We start from the raw sequence: 17,347 nt of genomic DNA, 5'->3' as shown, positions 1-17,347 counted from the left end.
GTGTGTGTTATCAAGAGATATCAAGGTGATTAGCAGCATCTAGTAGTGGTGAAGTACTAGAGGCCAAACAAGGTGCTCTTTGGAGCCAGCACCCGGAGCATTCCGGATCAAATTTCAATGACATGAGTCCACCAATGAGAAGCAGAGAGGGGGAACAAGGACAAACGCAGCTCTCTGAGCACACAGCCATCTCTGTTTTCACATAAAATACAGACTGTTTACTAGTTGCTGTTATCCAGCCTTGCAGTAAGCCCCTATGAGACAGGTTTACTCAGGTGGCTAGGTGAGGTGTTGGACTCGTTTTACTCCGTAGTAAAACATACATATATATATATATATATAAATGGCTCACGTGTACATGCATGCCTCTACCTGTGCGTGTGCAGAATCTCTGCTGTTTTAAGTGTACACATACTATAAAAAGATTTTTGCCGTTCTTGCTAGGTTCATGGGAGTTTCAAGGGCATTCCTGTGCTGTCGCCTAAGGTTTCAGCAAACCTTTCACCTGCTCTCATTACTTTTTTTTCATACCACTACAGAGCACCACAACTCATATTCACTGACAGCATTTGATGATTATTAGCCTGACATACAATTATGCTAGAGTTTATTAGCAATGCATAACCTCTGCACATGAAATCATTGAAACTGATGCTGTTGCTATAGATATAAATGGAACATCTTTATATAAATAACGTGAGAATGAATTGCTTTATGGGTAGAAGAAGAGATGAAGTGCTTGCGTTTACTGCTCAATCTGATCAATTGATTGTTTGCACTCGTTTGGAACCAAAACACACATTAGGTGTACTTAGTATGCCAATAAAACTGGTTATTTATGTGCTTAATGTCAGGCATAGATCAAACAACCTTTTTTTTCTCACAGAGAGGCCTTTAACAGTGCAGGTCTTTATTTAAATCACTACTGGATCCAGAAACTGGATCACCACTGAAAGTCTATATCTTGCCAGCTCAGTGGCTGCTGGGACTACAGTCTGGATACTGGCACTTGAGAATTGTGTGGCCTGGTTGATTTTCTACAGTGTTAACAGTATAAGCAAGCTATGGGATGCGGTTTAGGTGATAACAACGAAATGCTGTGATTTCAAATTATTAGTCGAATTGGATGGCAGAGACGCCAGAATTGGTATCTATTTTATCAGAAACTCTCATAGTTTAATGGTAAGTATCTCTCATAAAGGCTTTACATGACAAAACAAAACAAGGCTGACTGCAGTCAGTTTTTATTGCACGAACTCACAGCAACACACACGTGTTATATATATGGAGGCGACCAGGACACACTACACACACACACGCACACGCACACGCAGGCCAGAGGTCGCCGTGAATTCTTGCTCTGCTTTTTCCCCATCCCGGGACGTCCTTCCTCCAGGACCCCCCAGGAGCAGTGGGCAGCTTCTCAGCGCCCGGGGACCAAGTGAACCGTCCGTCTCGGTCAGGGACGGACAGGATTGTTCTGTTCTTTTTGCATGTTTTTCTGTTGGGGTTCTTAGCGGAGGAAACCCCTTGTGAACACGGGGAGAACATGCAAACTCCACACAGAAAGGGATCTACATACAGAAAAATTCACTGAAACTACATTACCCACGACAGTAACAGACACAATGGCTATCAGTGTTCCAATGGAAGACTTTTAAAATGCCACCAACTTGAACTCTAAACTTCCTGTCAGCAGTACATCTTCGAATCTTCCTCTTCCACACTGTAGACGGGAATGATCTCCCTAGGCGAGGTCATTCACAGTTTTGCCTGAGACCTTTAAATTATTATTTCACCCAAAGATGATATAGCTACAATATACATAATAAGCATATGTGAGTTTTGTTGTTGCAGATATGTGATTTTATTGATTCAGGCCATTTCATTGAAATGCACACTGCCTTCATTGCCAAGGTGGTCCACCTGTGGCATATGGACATTAACCTCAGAAGGGGGAAACTGCAGGGAAAATGTAAGGAAGCCAGTTGTAGGTGGCCATACTTGTCACAGCTCATGTACATGCTGATTGGCTGTATGTAACAGCCATCCAATCCCACATCTCTCATGGCTACCTGCCAAATACTTTGCAGTTTATCTATGCCTCGTCTGGAATGCACAGTGAGATTCTACACGTCTGATAATAGGACCACAATGATATGTAATGAAAATGATCCAATGTAATCTTGAATGCCAAAGAGTAATTCAACTTTGAAATGAGAAGAGATTGTGTACAAGCATGATATATCAAATAGACTGACCACACACACGATATGGAAAGACTTTGCAACAGTGAAACAAAAAGGTCTTTCTGGTGGAGGTTTCATCCTTAAATGCCTCTGAGTTGGGTGATTTTAGTATGCTGGTCCTAGGTGCCTCAGGCAGACATTGCAATTTCTTAACACTTAGACCTCCACTCACGTCTCCTGCTGCTTCCATTAGATAAGCTGCCATGTTGTTGGCAGTCCTGCACACAATTTTTCATCTGGAAATACACTGTTTGCCTAATAAGATTGTATTGAGCATAATAGCAAATCCTCATAGAGAATATTTTTTGGCCAATGAATGTCAGTGTTTTAACTTGACACCATACAATATACTGCTGAGGAGACCAATTACAACAACGTTCTGCCAAGCTCTCTCACTCAGTCACATCTAAAGAGCTTCAAAAAGCAAGTACAAAGTCAGGATAATAATTATCGCCCAGTGTGAATTTCTATGTTTTTTCAGACCTTTTCCATACGCCCTGGGACTAAAACTACCGAGCACCCTATCACACTGGCACAGCTAACACAGCCACTCTGACCCGAGATCAGGGCCAAATGGGGAGTTCTTACATCTGACCTTATCTGATATTTAAATCAAAATCTGGGGATGCTGATGTGACATTCAGCATGGATGGGTGCCACTGTAGTGCATCCGACATCCTCTACCACACACCAGTCAGAGTCCAACGACATGGGAACACACACAAACACACTTACGCCAAAACACAGGTTAGGACAGGGCACTTGGCACAGGGCACACACACACACACACACACACACACACACACACACACACACACACACACACACACACACACACACACACACACACACACACACACACACACACACACACACACACACACACACACACACACACACACACACACACACACACACACACACACACACACATTCACAAGTGTACAAACACACCCATGTAATATACAAACACACCCATGTAAGCATGCGCACCCATGTAAATCACACATTACCCCCCCACACACACACCCTCAAGTATGATCCATTCTATTCTTTGTCTTTTCCCTGAGCCCCCCAAGAACAGCTGGTGACTGCCTGTGTCATGGGGAGCCTGGAGATGACAGCTGGTTCTATTTTGATCATAATCCACCCAGCATATCTCCCACACACACTGAGGTCCTAATCACCAATGATTCATGCGTACACACACATTTGCATACACAGCGATATACACGTATATATATATACATACATAAATATCTACAGTATATATAGAGTGATATGAATACATACTGTATGCACAGACTGACAGTTGTGCTCACTGTCTCTTTCAGATCGAAACCTTTATAGCTGTGCGGCTGCATGATTTGATTTGGAGTACCCATTGAGCTGAATGCTACTGAGTGATAATGATGCCTTAATACTTATATTAATTATAATAATATCGCCGGGACATGAAGAGAGAGGGAGACCACAGAAAAAGAGAGAAACAGTATGACGGAAAAAAACAGTGTCCGCACACATTTATTATTATTATTATTATTAATTATTGAAAGAAAAAAAAATTTTTGACATTGAATAAATATTTTTCTCCAAAACATGTGTGCCACAATTATTGGCACCCCTAGACAATCTTCTAGTATATTTCTAGTCATGTTTTACATTTTTAAGTTCACCTGTTTGATTAGGAACTCTTAAGTGGTCAACCATGATTTCCTGTTTCACTGGAGTATAAATGTGAGGTGACACAGGCCAAATTCCCGTAGTCATTCATCACTATGGGAAAGACCCAAGAACCCAGCGACAATGTGCGACGAAAGGTTGTTGAGCTGCACAAATCAGGAAATTGATATAAGAAAATCTCTAAACTGTTTAAAATACCCATTTCCACTATCATGGCAATAGTTAAGAAGTTTAAAGTGACAGGAGAGGTTAAGAATCAGCCTGGAAGAGGACGTGTGTGTACATTGACCCCACGCACCGTGAGGAGGATGGTTCGACTGGCAAAAGAATCTCCAAGGATCACAGCTGGAGAATTGCAGAAGTTAGTTGGAGTGTTGGGGTCAGAAAGTCTCCAAAACTACCATCAGACGCCACCTATATCACCACAAGTTGTTTGGGAGGGTTGCCAGACAAAAGCCTCTGCTGTCAATCAACAACAAACTAAAGCGCCTACAGTTTGCCAAATGTTACTGGGACTTTCAATGGGACCGGGTTATATGGTCAGATGAGACCAAAATAGAGCTTTTTGGCAACAAACATCAAAGGTGGGTTTGGCGTAGACAGAAAGATAGCCATACAGAAAAGCACCTCATACCCACTGTGAAATATGTTGGCGGATCTTTGAAGTTGTTGGGCTGTTTTTCTTCCAAAAGCCCTAGACATCTTGTTAGGATACATAGTATCATGGACTCCATCAAATACCAGCAGATATTAAATTAAAACCTAACAGTCTCTGCCAGGAAGCTTAAAATGGGCCGTGGTTGGACCTTCCAGCAGGACAATGATCTGAAGCACACCTCAAAATCTACACAAAAATGGTTCACCGACCGCAGAATAAAGGTTTTTGCCATGGCCATCACAGTCCCCGACCTAAACCATATTGAAAATCTGTGGGATGGCTGAAGAGGCGAGTCCACGAGCTTCGACCTCGGAATCTGAAGGATCTGGAGAGATACTGTATGGAGAATAGGTCTCAGATCCTGTGCCATGTGTTCCCCTACCTCATCACACATTATAGGAGAAGACTCAGAGCTGTTATCTTGGAAAAGGGAGGCTGCACAAAATATTAAATGAAAGGGTGCCAATAATTGTGGCACACACAAAATATTTGTTTCATGATAAGAATGTATTGTTTCTTTCAATTATGTTACTTCAATTAAAGGTTTGATTTTTGTGAATATTTTGAAAGAAAGATCATGAGGATAAACAATAAAGAATTTTTTTTGCATCTCATTTGGCTCATTTTTACTAAAGGGTGCCAATAATTCTGGAGGGGAACTGTAGTTGTCTGAGAGAAAGTCAAATGAATCAAATTCCCCGCAGAGGAGCCTGTAGGTCTGCTTTATCAGTCACCTAGTGCTGGCCTTCACACTACGTCAGTGTCGGCGTGCGTCTGGGATGCTGCTAATTTACCATCAGAGCTGAGGAGAATTTTATGTTAATGGGGCATGAATGTCACCGCTTGACTGAGGACTGAGGCTGGCCGGCTGGATGCAGAGCTCAACAATGAGCTTCTGTCCCTGGATGGCTCAGAGGATAGATGGGTCTGTGGCCTCTACGGACAGACATTCCATCAAATTTTTCAGTCTCTGAGCACTCTGTGTTTATGGTCGTTTTCTGAAGAGCACAGCTCTTCACAAGTGTTCTCTCTCTTTTTCACTCTTTTGTTGGTGTAAAATGTTTCAAAGGATACTTGAGCCAGTAAAGAAGGCATGATCTGTTTTTATCTAGTCACAAGCTGATCTCAACATATCTTTAAGTTCTTAACACACAGCCAACGACGGGTGGTCAGTCACTCCTATCTAACTTTGGAAATCTTAACAGTCTTACAAACACAAGGGATGGTGGGGGCGATGGAGGTTTTTAAGTTTAGTTATCGTAACAGCAATTCTATTTAATAAAAGACAAAAACACTTGAAATAATACACATGTATCAAATCATTGACCCACTATTATCCTCTAAAACCCAACTCTCTGACAATTTATTATAAAGGTCAACAGTTAACACACGGGGTAAAATTACGAAGAATAAATGTTTATGTTTATGTTTATGAAGAACCAGACTTGAGACCCCATAAGTACTTGTCTGCCACACTGTGTAGACTTGTTCTGTATCAAGAACAACCTTACCTGGTCATAAACGAATGTCCTTATTCTCAGAAGAAATGAACCATAAGCTTTAGACCAACGCTGTTCAACTATCACCCAGGGGTTCAGGCCTTGGGCTATGTAAAGCGCTTGGAGACCATGCCTATTGTTAAGGGCGCTATGTAAATCAATACATATGCAATTGAATTGAATCAGCCAGTGCTGTGTGTAAAGTAAGCATGCTTTCCCTTAATTTGTCTCCAGGAGGGGTATGGGAAATGGTTGACTGTGTAAAGTGGGGGAGGGAGAGGAGAGGGATAATGTACAGAGTGCTTTACCTTCTCCACCGTTGTGTGTAACCAGAGACTATTATTCCATGGGGGAACAGCAAAGCCACCAACCGTGACCCTTGACCTCTAGACAAGCCACCAGAAATCAATTGTGACCATATGGGTAACACCTGGATTTTTAGAGAGCATTAATACCTTACCTTTGAAGTCAAAACTATCGCAGTCCTGCCATTATATTATATGATTATGGCTAATTGTAACATTTGTTGTGTGACAGAGGTCATCTTGTCATTTGAGCATGAGTTCTGACTGCCGTACCGGCTAGCCTGGCTCTGTGTTGAAGTGGTCTAGGCTTAGGTTAGACTTAGACTTGAGTCCTGGTGGGGGTGACAGCCTTTTTACCCCTAGGATATTAACATTCATGTGCATAGTAATTCATATTTATATCCAAAGATCGCTTTATATCAATTATTTAGTTTGGGAAGTGTAGTTTGAATTTAGAAAGTATCACAAGTTGCATGCCTCATAATTTAATGTGGCAGATTTAAACTATCTGGCTAACAGTGTAAATTGTCCATATTGTCCCATGCTGAGATGAGCAGTCTGTGGTTGAAGGGTGAGTGAAAATAATCAGAATTTCCATAAATCTCTACACTCTAGACTTACATCATGCCCACAATTAATACGATTGTGAGACTTCAAACCAGAGCCAGATTTCAAAAGTTAACCCGGAAAGGTGGTCAACCATAACTAATACAAGTGTGACTAACTTCTTAGCAGCCTAACAAGAAATGAAAGCCCTTTTATTAAAAGCTTGTTATTGGCCTGGGGTGTTTCATGCTCCTCTACCTGAACAATCTGATCCAAGCAGGTTTTTCAACAGCAGTGCATGCCACTGCTGCAAGTCAGACCTCGGCCACTATCCCCACTGCCAACTTCCCATTCTCCAATACAAAGCAACCCTATAGCCATTGACACCAGTCAATGACAAAACAGTGCACAAAATAAATCCCAAAATGGACGAGGGGAGAAAGTAGTGTCAGACTATCAGACAGATACTCCACCAAACCTCTATGTCCAATGCTTTCAAAAATGGTAGCAGATATGCAATGGTTATAATGGGCTGTGAACGGAACTGATACCGATAATGCAAACGGCTTTATATTAGAGAATACAGCTTCGAAATACATTGACTTGAAATGTCAGCCACTAAAGTGTATGGACTCTTTCATTTAAAAATTGAAACCTCACAAACAGTGGCATCGACTATAGACATAGACAGAGAGAATATGTCAGAATATGAATTCTAGGAACGCTTCCTATGTGTGGTGATACAGAGGACCCCCATCCATGGTCACATACGAAGAATTACGCGGAGGAAAGCACGCTTGTGATTTGCCAGGTCTGAACCTCCCTTTCAGTAGCCAATTTACTGAGTTTGGGGGCGGACCCACCTTCGGCGAGGGATATATTGTGTGGAGTACGCTATAGCAGGCTGGGTAGTACTCCGTGTATCAGGGGCGAAGGTACTCCAGAGAAGGACTTTTGCCCACGGAGGGACACTAAAGCAAGTTTAACCATCCACGACAGAAGGAAATAAAACTAATAACAAACCAGACACACAATGTCTTCACAAAACAAAGACGAAGGTGGATGGGCGAAGTCTGTGTGGGATTCAGAGAGAAAGGAATTTCTCGGACGCACCGGTACTAGTTGGTGTGAGTATGAATTTAATTCAAAACATAGATCTGCAGTTATTACTGGTGCTTTCGAAAGACACGGAGGGTGCATCGGTATGTGATCCGATTCGTTAATGTAGCCATGGACATGTAGACAGTAACAGAGCCGACGCTATGCTGTCTCATCACGACTCGATGCAACACCTGTTTGATTTGACTTTGCAGCGATTGTTGTACAAAGCAGTGTGAAGCCTGCCCACTGAAAACGTAAAAGATTAATCGTGGTTTGAGGATACAGATTCAGAAGTGTTTATGAAGACTGGCATACTGATGGCTTTCCCCTGTCTTTCGGAAACCAATTGTCACATTTTGCTTTAAATGACACTTGCTTAGTATCGACACAAAATAAGTAATTGGCTTGTTTAAATATGAGCAGGTGTTTCTTGCCACTTCGCTTGGCCGTTACTGCGGAGCAAGGCAAACATGTGATTGTGAAGGTTGCTGGGCGAACACGGCAAAACGTCTGAAATATCATTGTGACAGTCCCTTGTTTTATTCAGGCTTGATTTGACAAACTCGCATATGCTTTGTAGCTTTCACGTGTGCGCACTGGTATGAGCTATTGCGCAGTTGGAGCGATGATTCTAAGTAGCATTCAGTAGTATCAGAAAGGTGATATGTGGTTAGATGAATTGGAAGGCGACTCATTTTAAATACATCACGAAAACCGGTCGCTATGACTTAACTAGTAAGCTCATAACTGTGTAAGGGTTAAAAATGCATCATCGTCCAAGGTGAGTCAAGGTGATCTGGCCTTCTCGTTTGGATCCAAAGGATGCATCTGCCTGCCAGTGGTTCTAGTGTTAGTGCAGCCAGCAATAGAAAATGAATTGATCAGCCGGTGTTTTCTTGCCCTGTCATTTCCAGTAATGGCTTAGTGTCCTGTCCTGAATATCAGCCCAATGTCATCTCCCGGAATCTGACTACTCATCTGTATATGAACGACAATCGGAGGTGATGTTCCCCTGCAATGTAGGGATTCATCCTCAAGTCTAAGCTGTGGATAAAAGTTAACCGAAACTCTAACGCGGATGCGACCTTGACACTGCGCCCCTGCAAACAATGGAGAACAAAAAAATGTGTTAAATTGTTGAGACTTTGTTTGTTGAGTGTTATTTATAATATGGTCTCCCACCATAGGTTATTTAGAAGTGTAAGAAGAGGTTGTAGTTTAATAGGCATCACACTCTCACACTAGGAAAACGACTCCAGACTGATTAGTATGCGGTAGGCTACAGCCAAACTGTGGATGTCACGACTGGATTTTTGAGCTTGAAGAAAAAGTATTTTTCTGAAAATGTGAACGCACTCGTAGGCTTCACTCATTACTCTCGTACTCACGTTAACGTCTATTCAGTGAGATGCTGAAAAAAAAACCGATGACCTTGGTGGTGATCTAGCATTGGCTGTTGCACCACTAGCACACCTTTGCTGATTCAACTCCTGTCGTGACGCTGGTGTAATGGGTTCAGCTGAGAAGCAGTCATAAACCACCCCGTCCCATGTCATTTCACGTGAACAACATGACAATTTCAGTCAAATTTATGAAAACATGGTGTGTTTTAAATGTCTTTATCGATCAGGTTACTGTTTAAAGAGGAGGTAGCAGTGATTGTCCTTAACGATTTTTGAGCCATTCACCTTTGATCTACAGTTTCAACACCGCTTCTCTGAACATTGTCTTTGTGGCATAATGAACGCCGATACGGTATAAATGTAGTGTAAATCCATATTTGAACTTGAATGGCATAGCAAAGTATTGTTAGTGGATGCTTAAATATAGTCATTGGCACTAGAATTAGGACTATATAACCTCATAGGATTAATAGTCCATACTGCAGACCTGCAGTGTGACAATGTATGTCTTTGGTTAATGGTAAAGTTGACCACTGATCTTGGGGTGGTTTTAAGGACATTACTGCTGCAGTGCTGCCATTGCAGTCGTGTATAGGAGACATATTCAATGTCGTCTCTCTGGAATTGCAGTGTTCACCAAAATTACTTGACAGGTTCACAGGAATTTTATGTACCTTAGGGTTCAGGTGTCAGGCTACCATTGCAGTTATTAGTTAGCATATCTATGAAACCAAAACCTTTTTAATTTGCTTAAGGTCATTTGCTTGTCAAAGGAACTTTATGAAATAACTGGGATATAAACCGTTCTTTTCATCAGCTTTGTGCAGTTCATGCGGTCTTTAAAATAAAAAAATTATGTATTCCCACCTCACAAATGTTTCTCACCTTGTTTGGGATAGGATGGCATTTTGGCAAAACCTTAGGAGAAGTTTAAGCCCTGGTTTTGTTTTCAGTGGTCTTTAGCCCAAACACCCCCCATTGCCATGCCACCCTCTCCCGCCCCCTCCAGGCGACATCCGCACGACAGTAACACTCTTGTTCTCTTCCCGCAGTTAAAATCATTGGATTCTACATCATCTTCTATTCATTCCTAGCCGGTATATTCGTTGGCACAATCCAGGCTTTGCTGCTTACCCTCAGCGCCTACAAACCCACTTGGCAAGACAGAGTCTCACCCCCAGGTAAGGACACACCACTCCACTCTCAGGTGTGTGGGCGTACCATTATTACCGCTTAAGTGTTTGTTTGTGGTCACAATAAACAAGCTAGTGTGGTCCTTTTTTCTGTTCTGTATTTAAAAAAAATTAAAATTGGTAGAGCAGCATGAATGTGTGCTTTGTAGACGAATGAGAAGTTGTTTGAGATGGTGAGCACATAGAAGCCTTCATCGGCAGGGTGAGGAGGAGTGTTCACCTGCAGTGTGGATAATGGCATGTTTGAACGGTTATGATCTGATTTAAAATGATGCATGTGGTTGAATAACTTGTCTCTCAAGTAATGTGCATGGCGCTATGCTGGCGTAGGGAACTCTGTGAACTCTGTGACTTTGCAGTGGATTTCTGTGTCAAATCATCCAGCTCTTTTTAAATGGTGATGGCAGCTGTGTATCTTTTGAATGGCCATGGAATGTAATGGTCTGGAGAAGTTGGCCTCAGGCCTACAGTTTGGGAGAAGCTACGGCTGTTAGTGGTGGTGCGGTTAGCGAGGCTCCCCCCCCCCCCAAAAAAATATCATCCACTTAGTTAGCTTTTCAGGGCAAGAAGGGCAAAAGATGAGGCAAAATTCCTCATTTCCGTTGATTTCCAGTCACCTTTAACACTTTGTAGATCAAATGGGCTGTTGGCATAGTTACTTCAGCTACTGTATTAGGTGCTGCATTGCTATTAGTTGTACAACTCCACTCATTTGTTGAATAGGGGTTGGGTGATACCCTAAATGGCTATTATTGCCACAACATTCTTGGTGGGTGGGAGCTCTGTGAGGTTGTGCTCCCATCCATTACTATGTGTGTGTGAGGCTCAGGGTCTTGGTCCAAGGTTAGAGCTGTGTAGAGCTGCTCTGTTAGCCTGAAACGTGCCTTATGGGAAATGGACAGTGGTGATGTCGCCAAGTGTCAGTCTTCACCAGGGTGGCATGGAGGTAGGTTTTCGGTGAACAAAAAGTTTCCATTGTGGGCGGGGTCTCTGATAACCAATGAGGAGAGTCCTCTTTTGTGAAGGAGAGGTGCCACTCCAGAGTAGAATGGTCTCCATCTAGCCATAGATGTAGGTCACTTATAGGCTACCTTTTTGATACAATTATAAAGCAGAAGGAGTTTGTATGGGGTGGCTAGAGCAAGGGTTAAAAGGTACAGTGTGTAGTTTTTAGTGGCATCTATTTGTAGAAATAGAAATATAGTATTCCTAATTATATTTTCATTAGCGCATAATTACGTGTAATTATGCCTCGTTATGTTTTCGTTAGCTTAGAATGAGCCCTTTGTATCTACATATGGGAGCGGGTCCTCTTCCACGGAGTCCACCATGTTTCCACAGTGGCCCAGAATGGACAACTAAAAAAAAAAAAACCGCCCTGAAAACATAACCTTTTAGCGGAGGTAATAATAATGTTTCTATGCCTCCCCCTCACAGGATTGTCACACTCACCTCGTTCAGAGAAATCCGAACTGTCCTTTAATTTGAATGATGTGGAGACATACTTGAAATATGCCAAGGCCATGAGGGACTTCTTGGAGCCCTACCATGAGGAGAAGCAAAAGGATCAGTTGAAGTATGAGGACTGTGGAGGTAAGTATCCTCAGATGGCAATATAAAAATATAAATAACTTTTTATTAGTTAATAACATCTTTATTAATTTTATAAGATACCTAACTATTAGAAATAGTGAAACGATCCATCCTTCGCTCATCATTGTAGAAGCCTAGAACTAGAGGTTTGAGTTAAATCTAGAACCCTCTTTTTGGTGTAAGGCTCATTAAAAAAAACCTTGAAAAACTTTGTTCACTTGCAAAGGGTTCTGTGATGAACTCTGGGAAAAGGGGTCATCCACAAGGAGTGATAAATATGATGGATTTTTTTTTTTTTTTACTAAAAGTACAGATAGTGTCACTCCCCATAAACGATGTCCTGTTCATCATGCTGTCATTCTTTTTAATTAGGACCAACTCTGATTCATTCTCCTCATTATTTAATCATAAATACTTGTTGCATAAATACATGATGTTGGGATGATAAACCAAAGTGATCAAAGGATTGTTTAGTTCTCAACCTATAATCAAAACGGATTGCGGTTTGTAAGTAGTAATAACCAAAGCTTACATCGATACATGAGTGGAACTGACTTGAACCTCAACTTAAACCTGTTGACATTTCCAGGCTCACCTGAAGAGTACAAGAATCGGGGTGACCTTGAGAGTGACATTGGCACCAGAAGAGCCTGCCGCTTTGAGCGGTCAATTCTTGGGCCATGCTCTGGAATCAGCGACCGCGAGTTTGGCTACAAGGAGGGAAAGCCTTGCGTGATTGTCAAGCTGAACAGAATTGTGAATTTCCGACCAAAGGTAAATACCTAGCTTCCTGGACACAGAAGTGGCATTTCTTGATTTAATAAAGTGAAATTGTCTTCATGGATTGGTACTGGCTATCCTTCGTTGATGTTGAAGGAATACTTACCTGGCACTTGAGTACTTCCTGAATGAAGTGACATTATGTTATTTGTTGATCTCTCATTGGTTTACAGCCTCCAACCTCCAATGAAAGTATCCCGGAGGAAGCCCAGTATAAAGTTCAACCCAATGTGATCCCACTCTTCTGCACCCATAAGGTATCTGGTTTCAGCTTTCTGGTTTACACAAGTAAAAACAGACCAGAAAATATCAATTTGATATATATACATATTGCAATGTCTTGCCCCTTTTGTTACAAACATAAATGCTGTAGCACATTCCAGATATCTTCATATTAACACACTGCAAGGGCAGATCATTTCAGACATTAGTGTTTTTTTTTTTTTTTTTTTTTTTTAGGTCATCTTATGGTCGATCTTGTGTACTTACATTCTGTGCATTTTCATGTAATCCTGTCTTATCCTTTCAGAGGGAAGAAGACGCTGGCAAAGTTGGTGAGATCAAGTACTTCGGCATTGGTAGCGGTTTCCCCACGCAGTACTATCCGTACTACGGCAAGGCACTGCACCCCCAGTACCTCCAGCCACTGGTGGCCCTCCAGTTCGTCAACCTCACCTTCAACGAGGAGCTGCGCATTGAGTGCAAAGTGTATGGAGACAACATTGATTACAGTGAAAAGGACCGTTATCAGGGACGCTTTGACATTAAGTTCATGGTCACCAATTTATGACCTCAGCAATGACACGCTCAATAGGCATTTCTTCTCTGACCTCTCCTCCTTTCACGCCTCCATCTAAAAACAAACTAAAGTAATTTAGGAGAAGACAAAAAAAACATGAGATGACATCAGAAACAAAACTTGGTCTCGAACAAAAAAAAAAAACATTGCCACATATAGGACCTACACTTAACCTGTACGCTTTCCACTAGCTTTTCTGCTTCTGTCTAGGGTTAGATCGCAAAACTTCGGGAGGATTAGCAATAGCATAAAAGTATGTACTCTTCTATAAAGGTGAGTAGTCTTTGAGCCACATGACATATCCAGTTATTCCTGTAAATGAAAATTCCACTACTGATGTAGCGATGCAGTGTTTTTGTCCCTTTTAAGTAATGTGTGGTTTAATCGATTTTCTTTTTCTTATTGGATTGTACAGTAGTTACATGTTGGTATGTGCTTTTTTTTCAAAGCCATGTTGTAATCTTTTCTTTTTTTTCTCTTATGTGAGCAAGCTTTAGAAGTCAAAGATGTCTATATCTATGTATGTATGCTTGCTTACTGAAAATTCGGGTACGCTACACTCTGATCTCTTAAGGTCTGTGTGTGTGTGTGTATGCGCGTGCGCACGCGCAAGTTGGGTGGCTGCACTCCCTAAAGATTCCTTTTTGTTCTTGTTTTTATTTTCTTCTGGTCACTACTTTGTATTCTTTCCTTAAGTATGATTGTGGGAGAATTTTTTTACTACACCTAATTAATTTCTTTTTTTCATAGAATCACCCATACAAGGGAAAAGGGGCATAATCATATTTTTCTCTTTTTTTTTTTTGATCAGATAATTCTTTTCTCTTTCTTCCAGTCTCTTACACTTTTGCCTTTTCTAGGGGTAATGGTGCTGACTCCAGTGCTTTTAAAAGAAGAAATTCTCCTTTTAGTGGATGCATCACATGATGTGGTGGTACTTTTATAATGATTTTTGGGGGTTTTGTTTTGCCATTTGCATGGTGGGACAATTTTACATTTCTGCAGTTTTACATCGTGTCATGTCTAATTCCAATACCAAAGTCACTGTGGGAGGAACAGTAGAAATGTATCAGAAAGATTGCAGTGCCCCATAGTCAACGATATTTTTGTCGATGTTGAGTGCTCATTGAATGTCCAACGTCAGCCCAACACCAGAGGTCAAATGTGCAACTATCAAGTCCATTGAATAATTTATTTAATCCAGATAAACATTAACATGAATAAAGTGGAGAAACTATGTCCTTGTTGTCTGTAGTTTGTTATTAAGTGCTTGAAGGTGTAATCGGAAGCATTGCTTCTCAGAAAAATGGAAGCGTTTCGAACATGGTTTTCAGGTAGTGGCATTACATCAGTGAGGGCATTGCATTTCTTACACCCAGACACATGTATCATCTCTCCTGGTCTGTCAACTCTGACTAAGTGTCAGTCTAAAGATGTGTTTTCTGTTGCTTATCTATTGTGAGCGACATTAGCTGTTAGGTCCCATTTCTTCAGGCAATGCTGCCTGAAGCTCAATTGGTTATGATAATGATAAGGTTAATCCCTGGCATTGCTATTAGCCTCAGTGGTTAGAATGCAGTCTTAACAATTTAGTAGTGGAGGCCAAACTTAAATTTGTGCAAATTTGACCTGCTGTTCCATTTTTGAACAGTTTAAGCTCGTCTCTGACTGACTGACTGACGGCAGGAAAAGGTGATAACCCAGATGGTGGCTGATCTGGACCAGCCAAGGCCAGAGCCAACCGCTACCTGGTAAAGGATCAGATGGCAAAAGATCAGCCTTTTCCAGTTGTCAAGACTGTCATAGACCAGGGATGGGAGTGAGGTTTAGGGGGGTGAGCGGTAACTGTAGCCAGGTGATACAGGGCTGTGCAGTAAGTCAACCTCACTCCCTGACACTTTCAAAGACGTGTGTTACGACCCGGCTTGTGGGGCCGCAACATAAATTGGAGACAGACCACAGAGTATACAAAAATAGGGGTTTCTTTCAATAATACAAAAAATACGGGAAAAAATTGTAAATGCCAAGCACCAAAAACCCATAGTGTGCACAAGCATCAAAAGCATGGTGAGAATGCAAGGCCCCTTTGCCCCTCAGGTGTGGACAATCAAACTAATTATGTCCATTCACCACCCAAAGGCTGCACTGCCACTCCCAGGCCCAAGGTTATGAGTTTGAGTCTGTTGTGGGACTGTCCTTGTCTATACGTGTTGGACCTGTTCCAGAGCCAACCGCTTTCAGGTAAAGGATCACCTGGTGAGAGATCAGCCTTTCCTGAGAAGGACTCCTCACCTCTGTTCTGTGTGCTCTCTCCTTCACTGGCCCATTTATGATTTAAGAACAAATACACATCAGTCCATACATATTATATAAAACTAAACTACAGAAATCCCAGGGTGAGAATATGTATGTGGGGCAATGCAACAGTTTTAGCTGCTGATGCTACACAGTGCAGGCCGCTGTGTAAGTGTCAGCGACTGCTCTCAGAAACTGAGAGGTGGATTTTTTAATTAGGTTAAAGAGTTGGAGCACACTAGCGTAGCTATTTAACACTGGAGTCACCCATGTATTAAGGTACACGAGAAAGACCTAGAGCTGTACTTCACCATGGCCTGAGGGACATGATATTAAGCACTGAAGTATATCGTTTTTCTAAAAGCTGATTAGTTTTATATTAACAAAGTCTTTCATCAGACCACTAGTGTTTTGACTTTACAGAGGACAGCTTTAGAGGTCATTTACAGGAAATTATAATAAATAAAGTAATAATAATAATAATAATAATAATAATAATAATAATAATAATAATAAAGCACATGCAGATGATTAACAGATACAATCAGTCAGATGTCAACAATCAACACCCCAGTCACACCAGTTTCTAAAAACACACACACACCACACACACGGAGGCTCTTGTTGAGTAATCAAATCTTTCTGCGGAAGCCAATAAGTGCTGTGTCATGAGCTAGTCTTTGGGGACAAACCGGCCACTGTTTTCCTAATGAATTATGGTTGCTCTCTTAAGTGCCAGAGATTGGGATTCTTGTATGACTCCTGTGTCCTTCAGAGGCTTCCAGAGTGTCCTCCATGTTTGTTATTACAGCCTGGGAATCTGGGAGCCTGTTTACTGTGCCGTGCATCATGTTATACATTTGGGCATTAGGTATTGTGATCCCAGCACTCATTATCTATCCACTAAGCACAGTAGATAGATCCCCAGCACTCATTAGATAAAAAGTATGAAGTATGAAAGACTTAAATATGTAGATGTATATGTAATTAATGATCCTGTTTTGTGGGAAATACCCAAAAACATTTTTGACTAAAAATGTTGGTGTATTAGCTGCAATATTTTAATGCATGTATGGTTTTCTATGATTTACTGAAGTAATCCTAAAGTGTCTGCACAAGGATCATTTGCCTAAAAGTGCAGGCTTCCCATGTTAAGACATTGATTGATTTTACAAAGCAGGGTGTTTGTGTCCATCTTTGTCTGTCTAGCTACCTAAAAGCAAGCTTAAAGTCTTGGGATCTC

General features: G+C 41.5%; 1 protein-coding gene across 1 annotated transcript; it reads left to right on the top strand.

The window, feature by feature from the left end:
- Positions 1 to 7,813: 7,813 nt before the first annotated feature.
- atp1b1b (ATPase Na+/K+ transporting subunit beta 1b) lies at positions 7,814 to 15,048 on the top strand. The gene is made up of 6 exons (XM_012840703.3): positions 7,814 to 8,067; positions 10,497 to 10,625; positions 12,075 to 12,230; positions 12,820 to 13,004; positions 13,184 to 13,267; positions 13,540 to 15,048. Exons 1-6 carry the CDS (start codon positions 7,974 to 7,976, stop codon positions 13,798 to 13,800), a joined length of 909 nt encoding a protein of 302 aa, XP_012696157.1. The 5' UTR covers positions 7,814 to 7,973; the 3' UTR covers positions 13,801 to 15,048.
- Positions 15,049 to 17,347: the final 2,299 nt, after the last annotated feature.

Source organism: Clupea harengus, chromosome 21, assembly GCF_900700415.2.
Source record: "Clupea harengus chromosome 21, Ch_v2.0.2, whole genome shotgun sequence".
NCBI classification, from domain to species: domain Eukaryota; kingdom Metazoa; phylum Chordata; class Actinopteri; order Clupeiformes; family Clupeidae; genus Clupea; species Clupea harengus.
This window is presented reverse-complemented; position numbering and strand designations above follow the sequence as displayed.

Bases quoted from the DNA above. Each gene is read 5' to 3' on its own strand.
- atp1b1b (XM_012840703.3), top strand. From the start codon at position 7,974: ATGTCTTCACAAAACAAAGACGAAGGTGGATGGGCGAAGTCTGTGTGG. The intron at 12,231-12,819 runs GTAAGTATCCTC...TGACATTTCCAG, and splicing joins GAAGTATGAGGACTGTGGAG to GCTCACCTGAAGAGTACAAG. The intron at 13,005-13,183 runs GTAAATACCTAG...ATTGGTTTACAG, and splicing joins TTGTGAATTTCCGACCAAAG to CCTCCAACCTCCAATGAAAG.